This window comes from Caretta caretta, chromosome 3, assembly GCF_965140235.1.
Source record: "Caretta caretta isolate rCarCar2 chromosome 3, rCarCar1.hap1, whole genome shotgun sequence".
NCBI lineage: Eukaryota > Metazoa > Chordata > Testudines > Cheloniidae > Caretta > Caretta caretta.
In genome coordinates this window covers 104,939,949-104,952,051 of record NC_134208.1, presented here as the reverse complement: position 1 = coordinate 104,952,051, position 12,103 = coordinate 104,939,949, and the positions used below count along the sequence as shown (strand labels likewise).

At 39.0% G+C, this 12,103-nt stretch overlaps 1 protein-coding gene across 6 annotated transcripts in view; it reads left to right on the top strand.

Annotated features, from left to right (window-relative positions):
• Positions 1 to 11,321, top strand: part of BCLAF1 (BCL2 associated transcription factor 1) — a 34,598-nt gene extending 23,277 nt beyond the window's left edge. For 3 of the 6 annotated variants that reach the window (XM_048844449.2, XM_048844454.2, XM_048844448.2), the window contains exons 11-13: positions 423 to 569; positions 2,573 to 2,782; positions 2,947 to 3,321. In XM_048844449.2, coding sequence (XP_048700406.1) covers positions 423 to 569; positions 2,573 to 2,782; positions 2,947 to 2,952 — 363 coding nt within the window. In that variant the 3' untranslated portion in view covers positions 2,953 to 3,321. Of the gene's footprint in view, positions 1 to 422; positions 570 to 2,572; positions 2,783 to 2,946; positions 3,322 to 3,745 lie in introns of those variants that run through there. The other 3 variants (XR_007355811.2, XR_007355810.2, XM_048844452.2) reach the window with 3 other exon arrangements.
• The last annotated feature ends 782 nt before the right edge of the window (positions 11,322 to 12,103 follow it).

Genomic DNA, 12,103 nt, shown 5'->3' with positions numbered 1-12,103 from the left:
TTTTTAGTTTGTTGCTTTCAGTGTCTTGATAAGTCTTGTGAATCCTCACCTGGTCTGTTTAGTCTAATTCTATTCAGAGATAATTAGTATTAAATTGTCCATGTCTCATGTTCTTTTCTGCACTCCTCCCCTCTTTTTGGTCAATCAGTTCCCTCAGTTTCACATTATGGGTAAACATACTAAAAATCCCCTAAACATATTTGAATGCACTTCAGCTGAATAGAGAGGATTGTTAGCTCAAAGTGAACACTAAGTACATTAGTCTTAAAGTATTTACATGTGAATTCTTAAACTGCTGTTTTATGTTTATGTATTAAGGAAAGAATACAGAAATAACATTTTGGTTAATACAGTTGAACTTGAATATTTGCTTTGTGACTATATGCGTATTGATTAAATACATAAACATTTTGGTTAATCAGTTTCGAATTAGGGGCAGAGGAAGAGCCAGAGGAGTTTTTGCTGGAACAAATATTGGTCCCAGCAACTCAAATGCTACTTTTCAAAAGAGACCGAAGGAAGAGGAGTGGGATCCTGAATATACCCCAAAAAGCAAGAAATACTTCTTGGTGGGTGATGGAATACTTATATATAATGCATGCATCTTTTATCAAAGCATATTTTATAACTGATGTTAAAGAGGCGGTGTCTATGTGCATGCTGCTTCTGTGCTGGTGGCTGTCAATGGCTTTAGCATATTATTACTGTGAGAGCATCAGGGTCCTAGTTGGCCCAGTACCTGCTTCCCTTCTATCCCTCTGCAGCAGAATGGTGGGCAACAGTAGCAGGTCACTTCAGAGAGGACATCCCCCACCATGCCTGCTTTTTTCCCATATTTAGGGTGGCAAATGAGGAAGAGTGACAACCTGCCACGCACAGCCTAAAATGTTAAAGCAAACACACACAGACCTCCCAAACCAACTCGAGTGTTTTTCCCCCCCAGTGGATTTAAAGCAGACACTGATGCTTGGTGCCTCAGCTGTGCCTGAGAGTCCTGCAAAAGTGGTGTGGCATGAGTAGATGGCAGCATACAATATGGCAGGGGGGTGGGGGAGGCGGCGCGGCACACATGGATTGTAGTGAGATGCATTAAAATACTCTGACATCTGTTAAATATTACTTTCCCATACTGGTATCAAAAGAAGGGTAGTTAAGATCATTGACCAAGATATTTCTTACTTAACTTGTTGAATATGCAGCCTCTCTTCTGCTTGTGCTGCTTAATCTCTCTTTATTAAGTGGATTTTCAAATGATAATAAAATACTAATACTATAATATTAAATGGTAAAAATTACAAGTCCATTTCTGATAAACTTTCTACATTTGTATAGTGATAGCTGAACTTTAGTCAGTAAATTACTATAGAGTAATAAAAAGTTTTATACGGGAATATCTCCACCAATAATTCTGGAAGGAATTTTAATGGGCTTAGGCAAGAGGAACTTTGGTGTTGTTTCTTCACTGCACTCTTTTGGGGTCCCTTAGAATACTTTAGCTTTGTTTCTTCCTCATAGAAGGGATTAACAGTTTTTATATATGAAACCTAGGGCCTCTGCTCTTATCTCATACAAGTAAACCTGAATTTCCCCACCTCCCAAAAAATCCAAATCTGTTTTTGAAATTTGAACGTGGTCTCCTATCCAAAACTTGATTACAAAACATTAATTTTTTATTAAGGTTCAGAAGACTTATACAATTTGGATTTACCTGTAAGCCTTATTTTCTAGTCAAGCACTAATGGAAGATGTCTTGTCATCCTCAGTAGTAGCACTAAATTCCGAGGGTTAAGCACTTTTTCAAATAATGTTACAAATACTGAATGGGGGAAAACTGCATTATTAAAATCACATCACAATGTGATATTACTATACAATGAGGTAGGTTCTCAGAGTGCTACATATGTTATCACTTTTGCTTAAAAGAAACCACTTCGGCCTTTCTAGAATATGAAATACGATTTTTGTGATATTAAAATAAAATTAGTAAAACTAAAAGTTTGTAGTAAGAGAGAGGCTAGAGGAATTTGCCTATTAATTAGTAGTCAGCTTCTGCTTTTCATTTGTGTGGAAGCTATTGAGCCACCCCTCTCTCTTTTGCATACTGCCACCAGCAGCAGGATCTATCAGGTAGCATGTGAAAGGCAGTACTTCCAACCGTCGCAGAAGATTGTGAAAATAGAGTGGCATGGTTAAAGCTGGTAAATTTCATTAAATAACTGGTTTATTGCTCATCTTTTAAGTGGAGGTTTTGAGTCGTCCCACATAGGTCAAGACCTCTTAGATATGATTCTTCACAAATAAATGAAGACTTTGTCATTTCTAATACTGTATTTCAAATGTTTGTTTACAGTATGAGGACAAACCTTATCAATTATAAAATATAGGTTAAACTGTGGGTGTAAACTACTAGAATATTCCCTGGAAAACCTCTTGTACAGATTCTATATAAAACACACTTGATAGTGCATTGAATTTAAGGTGCCTACATGTTATGGTAATAGGTGCATTACAAATGTCTAAGAACGTTGTTCATTTAACTCATCCTTGTTCTGTTTGACCTATGTTACCATAGCATGATGACAGAGATGATGGTGTGGATTATTGGGCCAAAAGAGGAAGAGGCCGTGGCACTTTCCAGCGTGGCAGAGGGCGGTTTAACTTCAAAAAATCAGGTAGCAGTCCAAAGTGGACACATGACAAATACCAAGGGGATGGGCTTGTGGAAGATGAAGAAGAAACAATGGAAAATAATGAAGAAAAGGACAGACGCAAAGAAGAAAAGGTAGAAAACTCTGGCTTGTCGGTGAATTGAAGAACAGATTTCCTTCCTCACCATACCCTAAGTGATAAAATTGACAAAATAGTTTTCATTTAAAAATTATTTTCATGCATCTGCGGTAATGGACAAATGGGGGCAACTCATCCTTATTTTCTTTATTTCTACAGGAGTAATGTGAAGAAAAATTCCAGCTGAAAAAGCAGCCCTTGCACCACCCACACAGCATTTTTAATATTTTTTTGTCGTCAAATGAATGTAAGCATTTTACTTAAATTTTACTGTTTAAAAGTAGTTTAGAGGGATTGTTTTTTGTTTTAAGCCTTTAGAGATCTTGATATAGTAAACTGTATGTTGACGATCGTACAGGTAGAAAGTAAAATGATATTTGTAATTATCAACTTTTAAGAACTTTTACTGTCTGTTATATACAGTGTAATTCTGCTCTGTCCAAAAGATACAGTCAAGTGCAACTCAAAAGTTTTGATTCTCCCCTGACGCTGTGTTTTATTCTGAAGTAAACTTATAGCTCTGCATACCTGAAATCTTGGAAGAGCATTTTTTTAAAAAAAAGTTAGTACTACTCAGTCTCAATCACAATGGAATTAGTGTTTTTCTTAGACGGAATGAACCAGAGCAAAGTCTGTTGTGTTTTGCCACCCATCCAAAAGTAGTGTTAAAAGATTGCTGCCTTAAGCCAGTCTTTTTTATAAAAGCACTTTTCACAGTGAACAGACTGAAATGAAATGTATTTGAAAATAGTCTTCTAGCTTGCTACAGCAGTCCTAACCACAGCTTGATGGGAACTGTAGTACAAGACTAATGCAGATGACTTTCTGTTTTAATAACTGCAGAAAACTTGCTGTGGATCATATTTGAGAGCTAAAGTATTTCAGTATCCCTTAAAATGAATGTGGATGGAGATGTATACAAACATGTATTAACATTGTCATACATTCACATTTCTAGACCACCCCCACGATGGGAGCTCTCTTCTGAACAGATCTAAATATGACAAGTATAGCTGTAGCATAACAGGTGCTACGTTTCTCCGTCCATATACCGCTACTGGGGAAATGCCTCAACTGTTTGTGCAACAGCCCAAAAAGTAGCTTGACTTCTATACACTGTAACCGGAAGATTTGTCCTACATTCCAAATGCATGTTCCATTTTTGCATATGACAGAACAAGGTAAACCACTAGTGGGAAAAGAGTTACTTTTAAGAAAATCTGTTTAGTATATTTCAGACTTTGCATGCATAATGTATGAAGTCTTCTGAATGGAGCACTAGTTGCTAGCTTAAAACTTTTCAAGCACAGTGAATAACACAAAATGACACTCTCAAGACTACGTTTTGAAGAGTTTTAATTGGTGACTTGTGGGTTACCAATAGAAAGTTTTAGTCAAAAAGTTTGTGGCATTATTAATCCAGCTGCCCTTTGTGTCAGTCTTCGTTCCAGTTCATAAAACTGCCTTTTCAATTTCTTTACATGGGCTTTCCTCTTCAGGTAAATATTCTGACAAGTGTGAATTCTCTGTTAAGTTTACAGTCTTATATGGAATAAAAATCTAAAAGTTTTTAAAAGGATGAAATGTTAGAATTTGTGCCTTACTGCTCTAAACATCTTACAGAAACTTGAACATTTTAATGTAAGCTGAAACAGGTTAAAGATACCAGTGATAAGTTCTAAAACACATCAACGTTTGAAAAACACACTGAGGCACTAAACTTCAAATTGAAGCTAACTTGCTATTAGATTTTAAGATCATTAACAAGTTAAAACTGTAAGAGCTTTTTCATTTAATTCTCTAAAGTTGAGACTTACCTCCTTTCCAGCCTTGCATACAATCACTTGAGCTTCTAGCTCTTTTGTCGCAGCAAAAGCAAAAGCTAAGGATTAAAAAAAGGTTATGCAATTTTAAAAATAATCTTATTACTACTAGATTGAGGATGCAAGTTCAAAATGCTGTGTTTGTGTGCATTTTGTTAAAGCAAAGCAAGTTGTAACGCTGAAATGTAAAAGTGGAACTAGCAGTAAAGTATTAAATGGAGGCTTTCAAACCATTTCAGCTATGTTGTTTATAACATAGCCTGCTTAATTCCATAAATACCGGGCTTGAAAAGTTTCCTGCAAACCTACAAACCAGAAGTAAAATGATGGTCAAAAGAAGGATAGCTCAGTGGTTTGAGCATTGGCCTGCTAAACCCAGGGTTGTGAGTTCAATCCTTGAGGGGACTGTTTAGGGATTTGGGGCAAAAATTGGGGATTGGTCCTGCTTTGAGCAGGGGGTTGGACTAGATGACCTCCTGAGGTCCCTTCCAATCCTGATATTCTATGACGGCTTGTAAAAGCTTTATTTGTATCAAGGCTCACCCATTTCTAGGATAATATAGTAGCACACACTTAGGACTTGGCTACACTTGCAAGTTAGAGCGCATTAAAGCAGCCCTGGGCGCCCTTACTCCTGAGGTGTCCACGCTGGCAAGGCATGCAGAGTGCCTGGACTCTGCAGCTGGAGCACTCCTGGTAATCCACCTCCACGAGAAGCATAAAGCTTGCTGCGCCCTGGCTGAAACGAGATGTTGCATTACTGTGCTGTGATTGGCCTCCGGAAACGTCCCATAATCCTTTGAAGTCAAGTGGCCACTCTTCTCATTGTTTTGAAATTGGCCGCAGGAATGCGGATATAGACAAATTAGAGGATTGGGCCAAAAGAAATATGATAAGGTTCAACAAGGACAAGTGCAGCATGCACTGCTATAGACTAGGGACCGAGTGGCTAGGCAGCAGTTCTGCAGAAAAGGACCTAGGGGTTACAGTGGACGAGAAGCTGGCTATGAGTCAGCAGTGTGCCCCTGTTGCCAAGAAGGCTAACGGCATTTTGGGCTGTATAAGTAGGAGCATTGCCAGCAGATCGAGGGACGTGATCATTCCCCTCTATTTGACACTGGTGAGGCCTCATCTGGAGTACTGTGTCCAGTTTTGGGCCCCATGCTACAAGGAGGATGTGGAAAAATTGGAAAGAGACCAGCAGAGGGCAACAAAAATGATTAGGGAGCTGGAGCACATGACTTATGAGGAGAGGCTGAGGGAACTGGGGTTATTTTGTCTGCAGAGAGAAGAATGAGGGGGGATTTGATAGCTGCTTTCAACTACCTGAAAGGGGATTCCAAAGGGGATGGATCTAGACTGTTCTCAGTGGTGGCAGATGACAGAACAAGGAACAATGGTCTCAAGTTGCAGTGGGGGTGGTTTAGGTTGGATGTCAGGAAAAACTTTTTCGCTAGGAGGGTGGTAAAGCACTGGAATGGGTTACCTAGGCAGGTGGTGGAATCTCCTTCCTTAGAGGTTTTTAAGGTCAGGCTTGACAAAGCCCTGGCTGGGATGATTTAGTTGGGGATTGGTCCTGCTTTGAGCAGGGGGTTGGACTTGATGACCTCCTGAGGTCCCTTCCAACCCTGAGATTCTATGATACCCCTTTCAAAGCTCCATTTCTCACAGCCTACATGCTGGTCTGCTCCGGGACAAAGCAAACCATTAGTGTGGAATGCTGCTGTTGTGAGGGGACTAGGGGGGGTCTGTTGCTGTCTGAACTTACAAGACAGCATGCTGACATGCTCTCAGCCCCCAAAACACAGTCTCTCCCCCAACATACATACAACACACTCCCTGTCACGCTTCACCCCACCACCACCCATTTGAAAAGCACATTGCAGCCGCTTTCACACTGGGATAGCTACCACAATGCACCGCTCTTTGTGGCGTTGCAAAGCTGCTAATGTGGCCATGCCAGCCAGCATGCTTGCAGCTGACAGTGTAACACATGGCAGCATTTTCCCTGTAGTCTCCGAAGGCTGGTTTAATTCCCAGCGCTGTACATCTGCAAGTGTAGCCAAACCCTAAGTAATATAGAAGTCTGTTTATATAAGTGTTTTAAGTGATGTGGAAGCCAGTAGTATCTGGAGAGTTTCATAGTAGGATGTATAAGATCTACACCAACTTAAAGATGTTAGAGCTAGTGTGAAATACAGATCTCAGTACTGTAGTATGGGGGGGCACTATGTCTCAGCATAGAATCTAGTTGGCTAATTTGTTAAGCAAACCTTCCATCTGAAAAGGACAATACCCTCTCTTCTTATACACCCAGTTGTGTGGATGTTTATGGTCCAACTTTTTTTGCTTAATTCCCTTCTTAGTGGGACTTATTTTTATTGCTAAGAATCTCCTGTTAAAACTATAATAAGAATATTAAGTGTAATGGAGACAGGGAGGTAAGTCTGAAAACAATGGATCATGTTATAATGTCATTTATTTATGTGTCACATGTAATGTTTCATAAGCAGTGTAGTTCTAGGTGGCTTAATGAAATTTCATAACCAGAAACAACAAGCACCAAATGCTACAGAACTCTGGCCCACCATCAAGTGCCCAGTGTGAGCATCCCTGCTCTAGAGTAATGAGCATCTTCAGTTTTCCTTCTGCTCAGAAAGCTAGGAGTAAAATTGCATATTTAACTTGGTCATTTTCCCACCCCCACATTCATAATCTAGGACTTATTTGTTTGAATGCAAAGATGGTTGGTAGATAAGACATTAAATACAGGATATATTTCAATAGGAAATTCTACCATGAAAAGTGTGTGCACAGGGAAGCTATATAGTAAGTTGATTAACATGAAGGCATTTCTTTTGCAATTGGAGCCTAGAAAAGAACTTGTTCAGAAACAGATAAATGTAAGTGATCAAACAAGACGCTTAAGCTGTCTAATACGACTTCTCGAACTGAAATTACGTATAAATAGCACTATTTCTGAAGATTCTATCAAGTTAATGCTGTCATACTGTACTTCACTCTGCCCTGGAATATCATACCCTCTTTCTAAAAGAAACTATAGGAACACCACATACTGCTTATTACACATGTTCTTGCAACAGTCCGCTCCCCACAAGATGATCTCTGCTCCATTTGTCACCTTATTGGCAACAATGGTAATAAGAGCATAGATACTACATATCTAATTTTGCTAATGTAAATAGGGAGAGTTGAGGGAGGGGAAAGGATGGCTCTGCTTCACAGGTCTTGGTAAAAAGGTTAAACTTTCAATTTGTTTACATCTTTTTGAAGGGAAGTAGTGGAATGAGTGTTATAGTTCAGTAAATATTTGAATCATTAGCGTAACTAAAAGATTGGGCGTTCTACTCCATTAGTGCTCTGGTAATTTGTAGAAATTTCAGACAAACCTTACCTCTGTTACAAGATCTGATTTTACTCTGACTTCAGAGACGACTGAAATGTAAAACTGATTTACTCCTCTGACTTTCAACAAAACTTCTTCACACAGACTTCTGGTATGCTAAAGTAGAGGGAATGAGAGGAGTAATGGAAAAACAACAATCAAACTGAGTTCAGTATTCAGAAACTAGTATCCCAGAGTTCACCCTGATAATTAACAATTAATGTGAATCTAAAACTCAAAGAAGGCAGCTAGAAACAAGTCAGTGGGGGTAGACTTGGACTTGTACTATAAGAAAACTGAATACTTGTACTGTAACAAATCTAAGTAATTTGATCCAGCAGCCTAGTTGTTAGGCACTTGATAGTATTTGAATTTCAGTTGGGTCATCTAGGCACTACTCTTAAGTGGGCTGCTTGGTGCCTTATATCCATAGCATGAGAATGTCTGCCTAAAGGGATTTAGTAACTTAAATAGATCAGATCGGAGAAAGCATTATCTCTGTTTTACAGAAAGGAAACTGGCACAGTGACTTGCCCAAGGTTGCAAAGTAAGTCGGTGCAAAGTTAGGAATTAAATTCAGATCTTCTGAATCCCTGTCTATTATCATAACATCCTTCCTCTATTTGGACCAGCCTGAGAGTTAGATAACAGAAGCCTACTGCCCTTGCGTATGGTGTGAATGGAGCTGCCCACTACCAGTCTGAAGAAAGTATTTCTGGATTACAGAATAGATAGGAAGTGGCAAATTATTCTGTGACCTGACCTCTCTAGAAACTTTTTAAATGGACATTCTCCTAGAGATTTCAGTTGCAGATTCCCTTGGAGAACCCACATGAGAAATTACACAATTAAAATTAGGAATGGTGATATAAAGACAATTATTTGAGCTTGCATAAAAGGCACTGAATAAAGCTTAAATTCCTATCACATTATCTAGTCCTTCATGAAGAGTAATGGTCTTTGCATTCTTGTTGGAACTGTTAAGTTGTGCTTTGAACTTTTTATTGGATACTTCTGGAGTACCTGTTTGGCTGATACGAGGAGTATTCAGTGCATTTTGTATTTGTCTTCAACTTCTAGCAAGAGAATCATTGGGATCACATCTACAGGAAAAGTAGTAAGAATTATCTAGTTTCTTTCCTACTAGAGCCTTTTTGTTGCTACATTGAATTTTGAATTAAGGTAGACCAGTCTGGATGAGTTAGTGGTGGACAACACTGACACAACAGTTTAATAAAGCCAGAACTGCTTCCTCTCCTATAATACCACAGAGAGGCTATTCTATTGAGGAGACATCTGGGGTATTTTTTCCCATTCCAGACTTAAAGGCAGGATCTTGCAAATTTTCTCTCCAGGAACCAACTCCAAGATCCTTTCAGTGTTTATTTTGCATCCCCTATCAGCTCCCCTATCTTCTTGGGGGAAGAAAAGTAAAATGGACAGTACTATGCAGCTCTTTTGCTTACTGGAAACTTCAGTTCTTTCTGCTCTGTAAACTCCAGCTGCTTTGGGAATTGCCCCTGCCCCAAACCCCCCCCCAAATAGCTCGGGGAGGCCTGAGCCATAAACTGCTCTGCTGCTACTACCCCCTTTAACCATTATTGGTGGCTTGCTAGCTTTGATTTGCCACATCCCAAAGCGGCTTTTCAAATGCTGCCAACAGTTGAACTGCAGGCTGCAGTAGGCTTCAGCCTCCCTTGCGTACTGCCACGTTTGGAAACATCTCCCATCTTAACTATGGTGCCCACAGCTTAGCTAGTACAGTTTTTGGTCAGAATTCTTTATTTGGGTCTGGGTCTTGTCTTCTAGAAGCAGTGATGTCATCTTTAGCAGAAGAGGGAGATGCCGTCGTCCCTCTCTTGCTCTTTACTTCAGTGTACGGAGACTGCTGAAGCTACATTCAGCTTCAGATGTAATGTCTCTGCTTCCACCTCATATAGAAACTGCATGCTCCATCTGAGGCTAGTTTTCAATTCCCTTTCTGGCTCTTCTTCCCATCCTGGATAAAAGGGAGGAGGATTTTCTGTTCAATTGGATCTCCCCAGCCTGCTGAATAAGAGAGAAGAAAATCTCTCCTGGATGTAGCGTTGACCAGAATAGCAATGGATGATGGTTTTTGGGCATAGGTTGCTTCTAAGGCCCTGCACTCCTGTCTGAACCCAGAAAGAAATCACGCTCAATACTCTGTTCTCTTCCACTTAGCTTCAAGATCAAAGTGTCTTTGAATGAAACCAAGTAAACTGATTTTCTGAACTTTTATATGGGTGTGTATTATCTTACTGCTACTTTGTTTACTTTAAAAGGACTCTTTTCTTCTGTCCCTCCAATCATTTCCTAGCACATTCTTCAGTTTTAGGCATATGAAGACAACCTCATACGATGCTGGAGACTATTAAACACCAGTCTGCAATATTGATCACCAGCTTCCTCATTCATTACAGGTCAGATGACTCAGCTCATGAATTCAATACTTTGAAGACTGAAAATAATGAAATAGCTAATCTTATATACAAACATGCTGAGATGCCCTGCCCACCTTCCAGAAGTGTCTAAATTCTCTTGCTTGATAAGTCCATCCACATTTAACATCCAGTCCCTTTTGCTAGCCACATCCTCACTTATACAGTTTTAATCCTTCCACATCCTAACTCTCTAACTTATTCCCTAATAGGCATAAGAACCTTGATGTTAATTTCCTTTTAACTTCTTAAAGTTTTCATTCACAAATTGAAACTAGGGCCTGGTGTATTTCAAGTATTAAAACTTACACTTTGTTATTTAAAATACATGAGTAAGTTTAAAATGCTAGAACTTGAAAGAATGCCATAGATTTTTTTTTTTAATTGTGTTAATCCTGGTCATAGCTTAGAAGTTGCAAACTCAGACTTATTACCTTTTCTTCAAGTTCTCCAACCTTTCAGTCATGCCACAGTTGTTTGTCCTACAGTAGAACCCCGTGTTACGAACACCTGGGGAATGTAGGTTGTTCGTAACTCTGAACAAAAAAACTTTCAAAAGTTTACAACTGAACATTGACTTAATTCAGCTTTGAAACTTTACTATGCAGAAGTAAAATTATGCTTTCCCTTTTTTAGTAGTTTACATTTAACACAGTACTGTACTTTATTTGCCTTTTTTTTTTTTGGTCTCTGCTGTTGTCTGATTGTGTACTTCCAGTTCCCATGAGGTGTGTGGTTGACTGGTTAGTTGTAACTCTTATGTTCATAACTCTGAGGTCCTATGTAATTGCATAATTGGAAGAACTCTCTGAAAGAAAATAAAGTGCCTGCAAAATTGATGGAAAATATTTTGAATGCTAACAGTTTGCAAACAAAGGCTTTTACTTAAGACTGGCAATGTGGACAATGCAGAATTTCTTTATACCTTAAAATTTGAAATTCATCTTGTTACAGGAATCAGATTGCAGAAATAAAGTTCTGCTACTTTGACTAACTGACCAATAACACTTATGCAGCAGGGTGACATTTGTTTAATAGTAATTTATTAAATTAACTCATATTAATGGTCCATGCAAAAGGTTAAGTGATGCAAGAATGACTGGGTGGGAAGGTTCCATGCTATCACTGGTAGAGAAATTTCTGGACCTCATGGGTGTCTCCTCTTTCTCCAGTCATTCATGCTAGCATATAACAAGTAAGCATCTGATGATGTGCAGAAGAAAGAGACCTGCCTTATCCAGATCCAAGTTTAAATGACAGGCTCGCAGAATCATTGACCTAATATATACTGCAGTAGGTATGAGAACATGGACTTCAAAATCAGCCCCAGGAAATAGTGGTTGATTTGTTCCCCTACCCCACTTCTTCCATACACAAATAGAGATGAAAGACTATAAAATGAGAAACAAGATGATGAGAATGAAGCATATAAGCATAATGTAGGGACTATCGCCCGTTGCTGTCTTTCAGAAGTATTAGTTCCTTATTACATTCTTGTTAAAACACCAGATCAAAACAAACCCCACAAATTGAAGCCTCCCTGCTGAGCTCCTGAATACACTTAAACCTGTAAGATTTTAAAAAGGCAATTTATGTGCTAGTGACAAGAATATTTCATCTCTCATCCA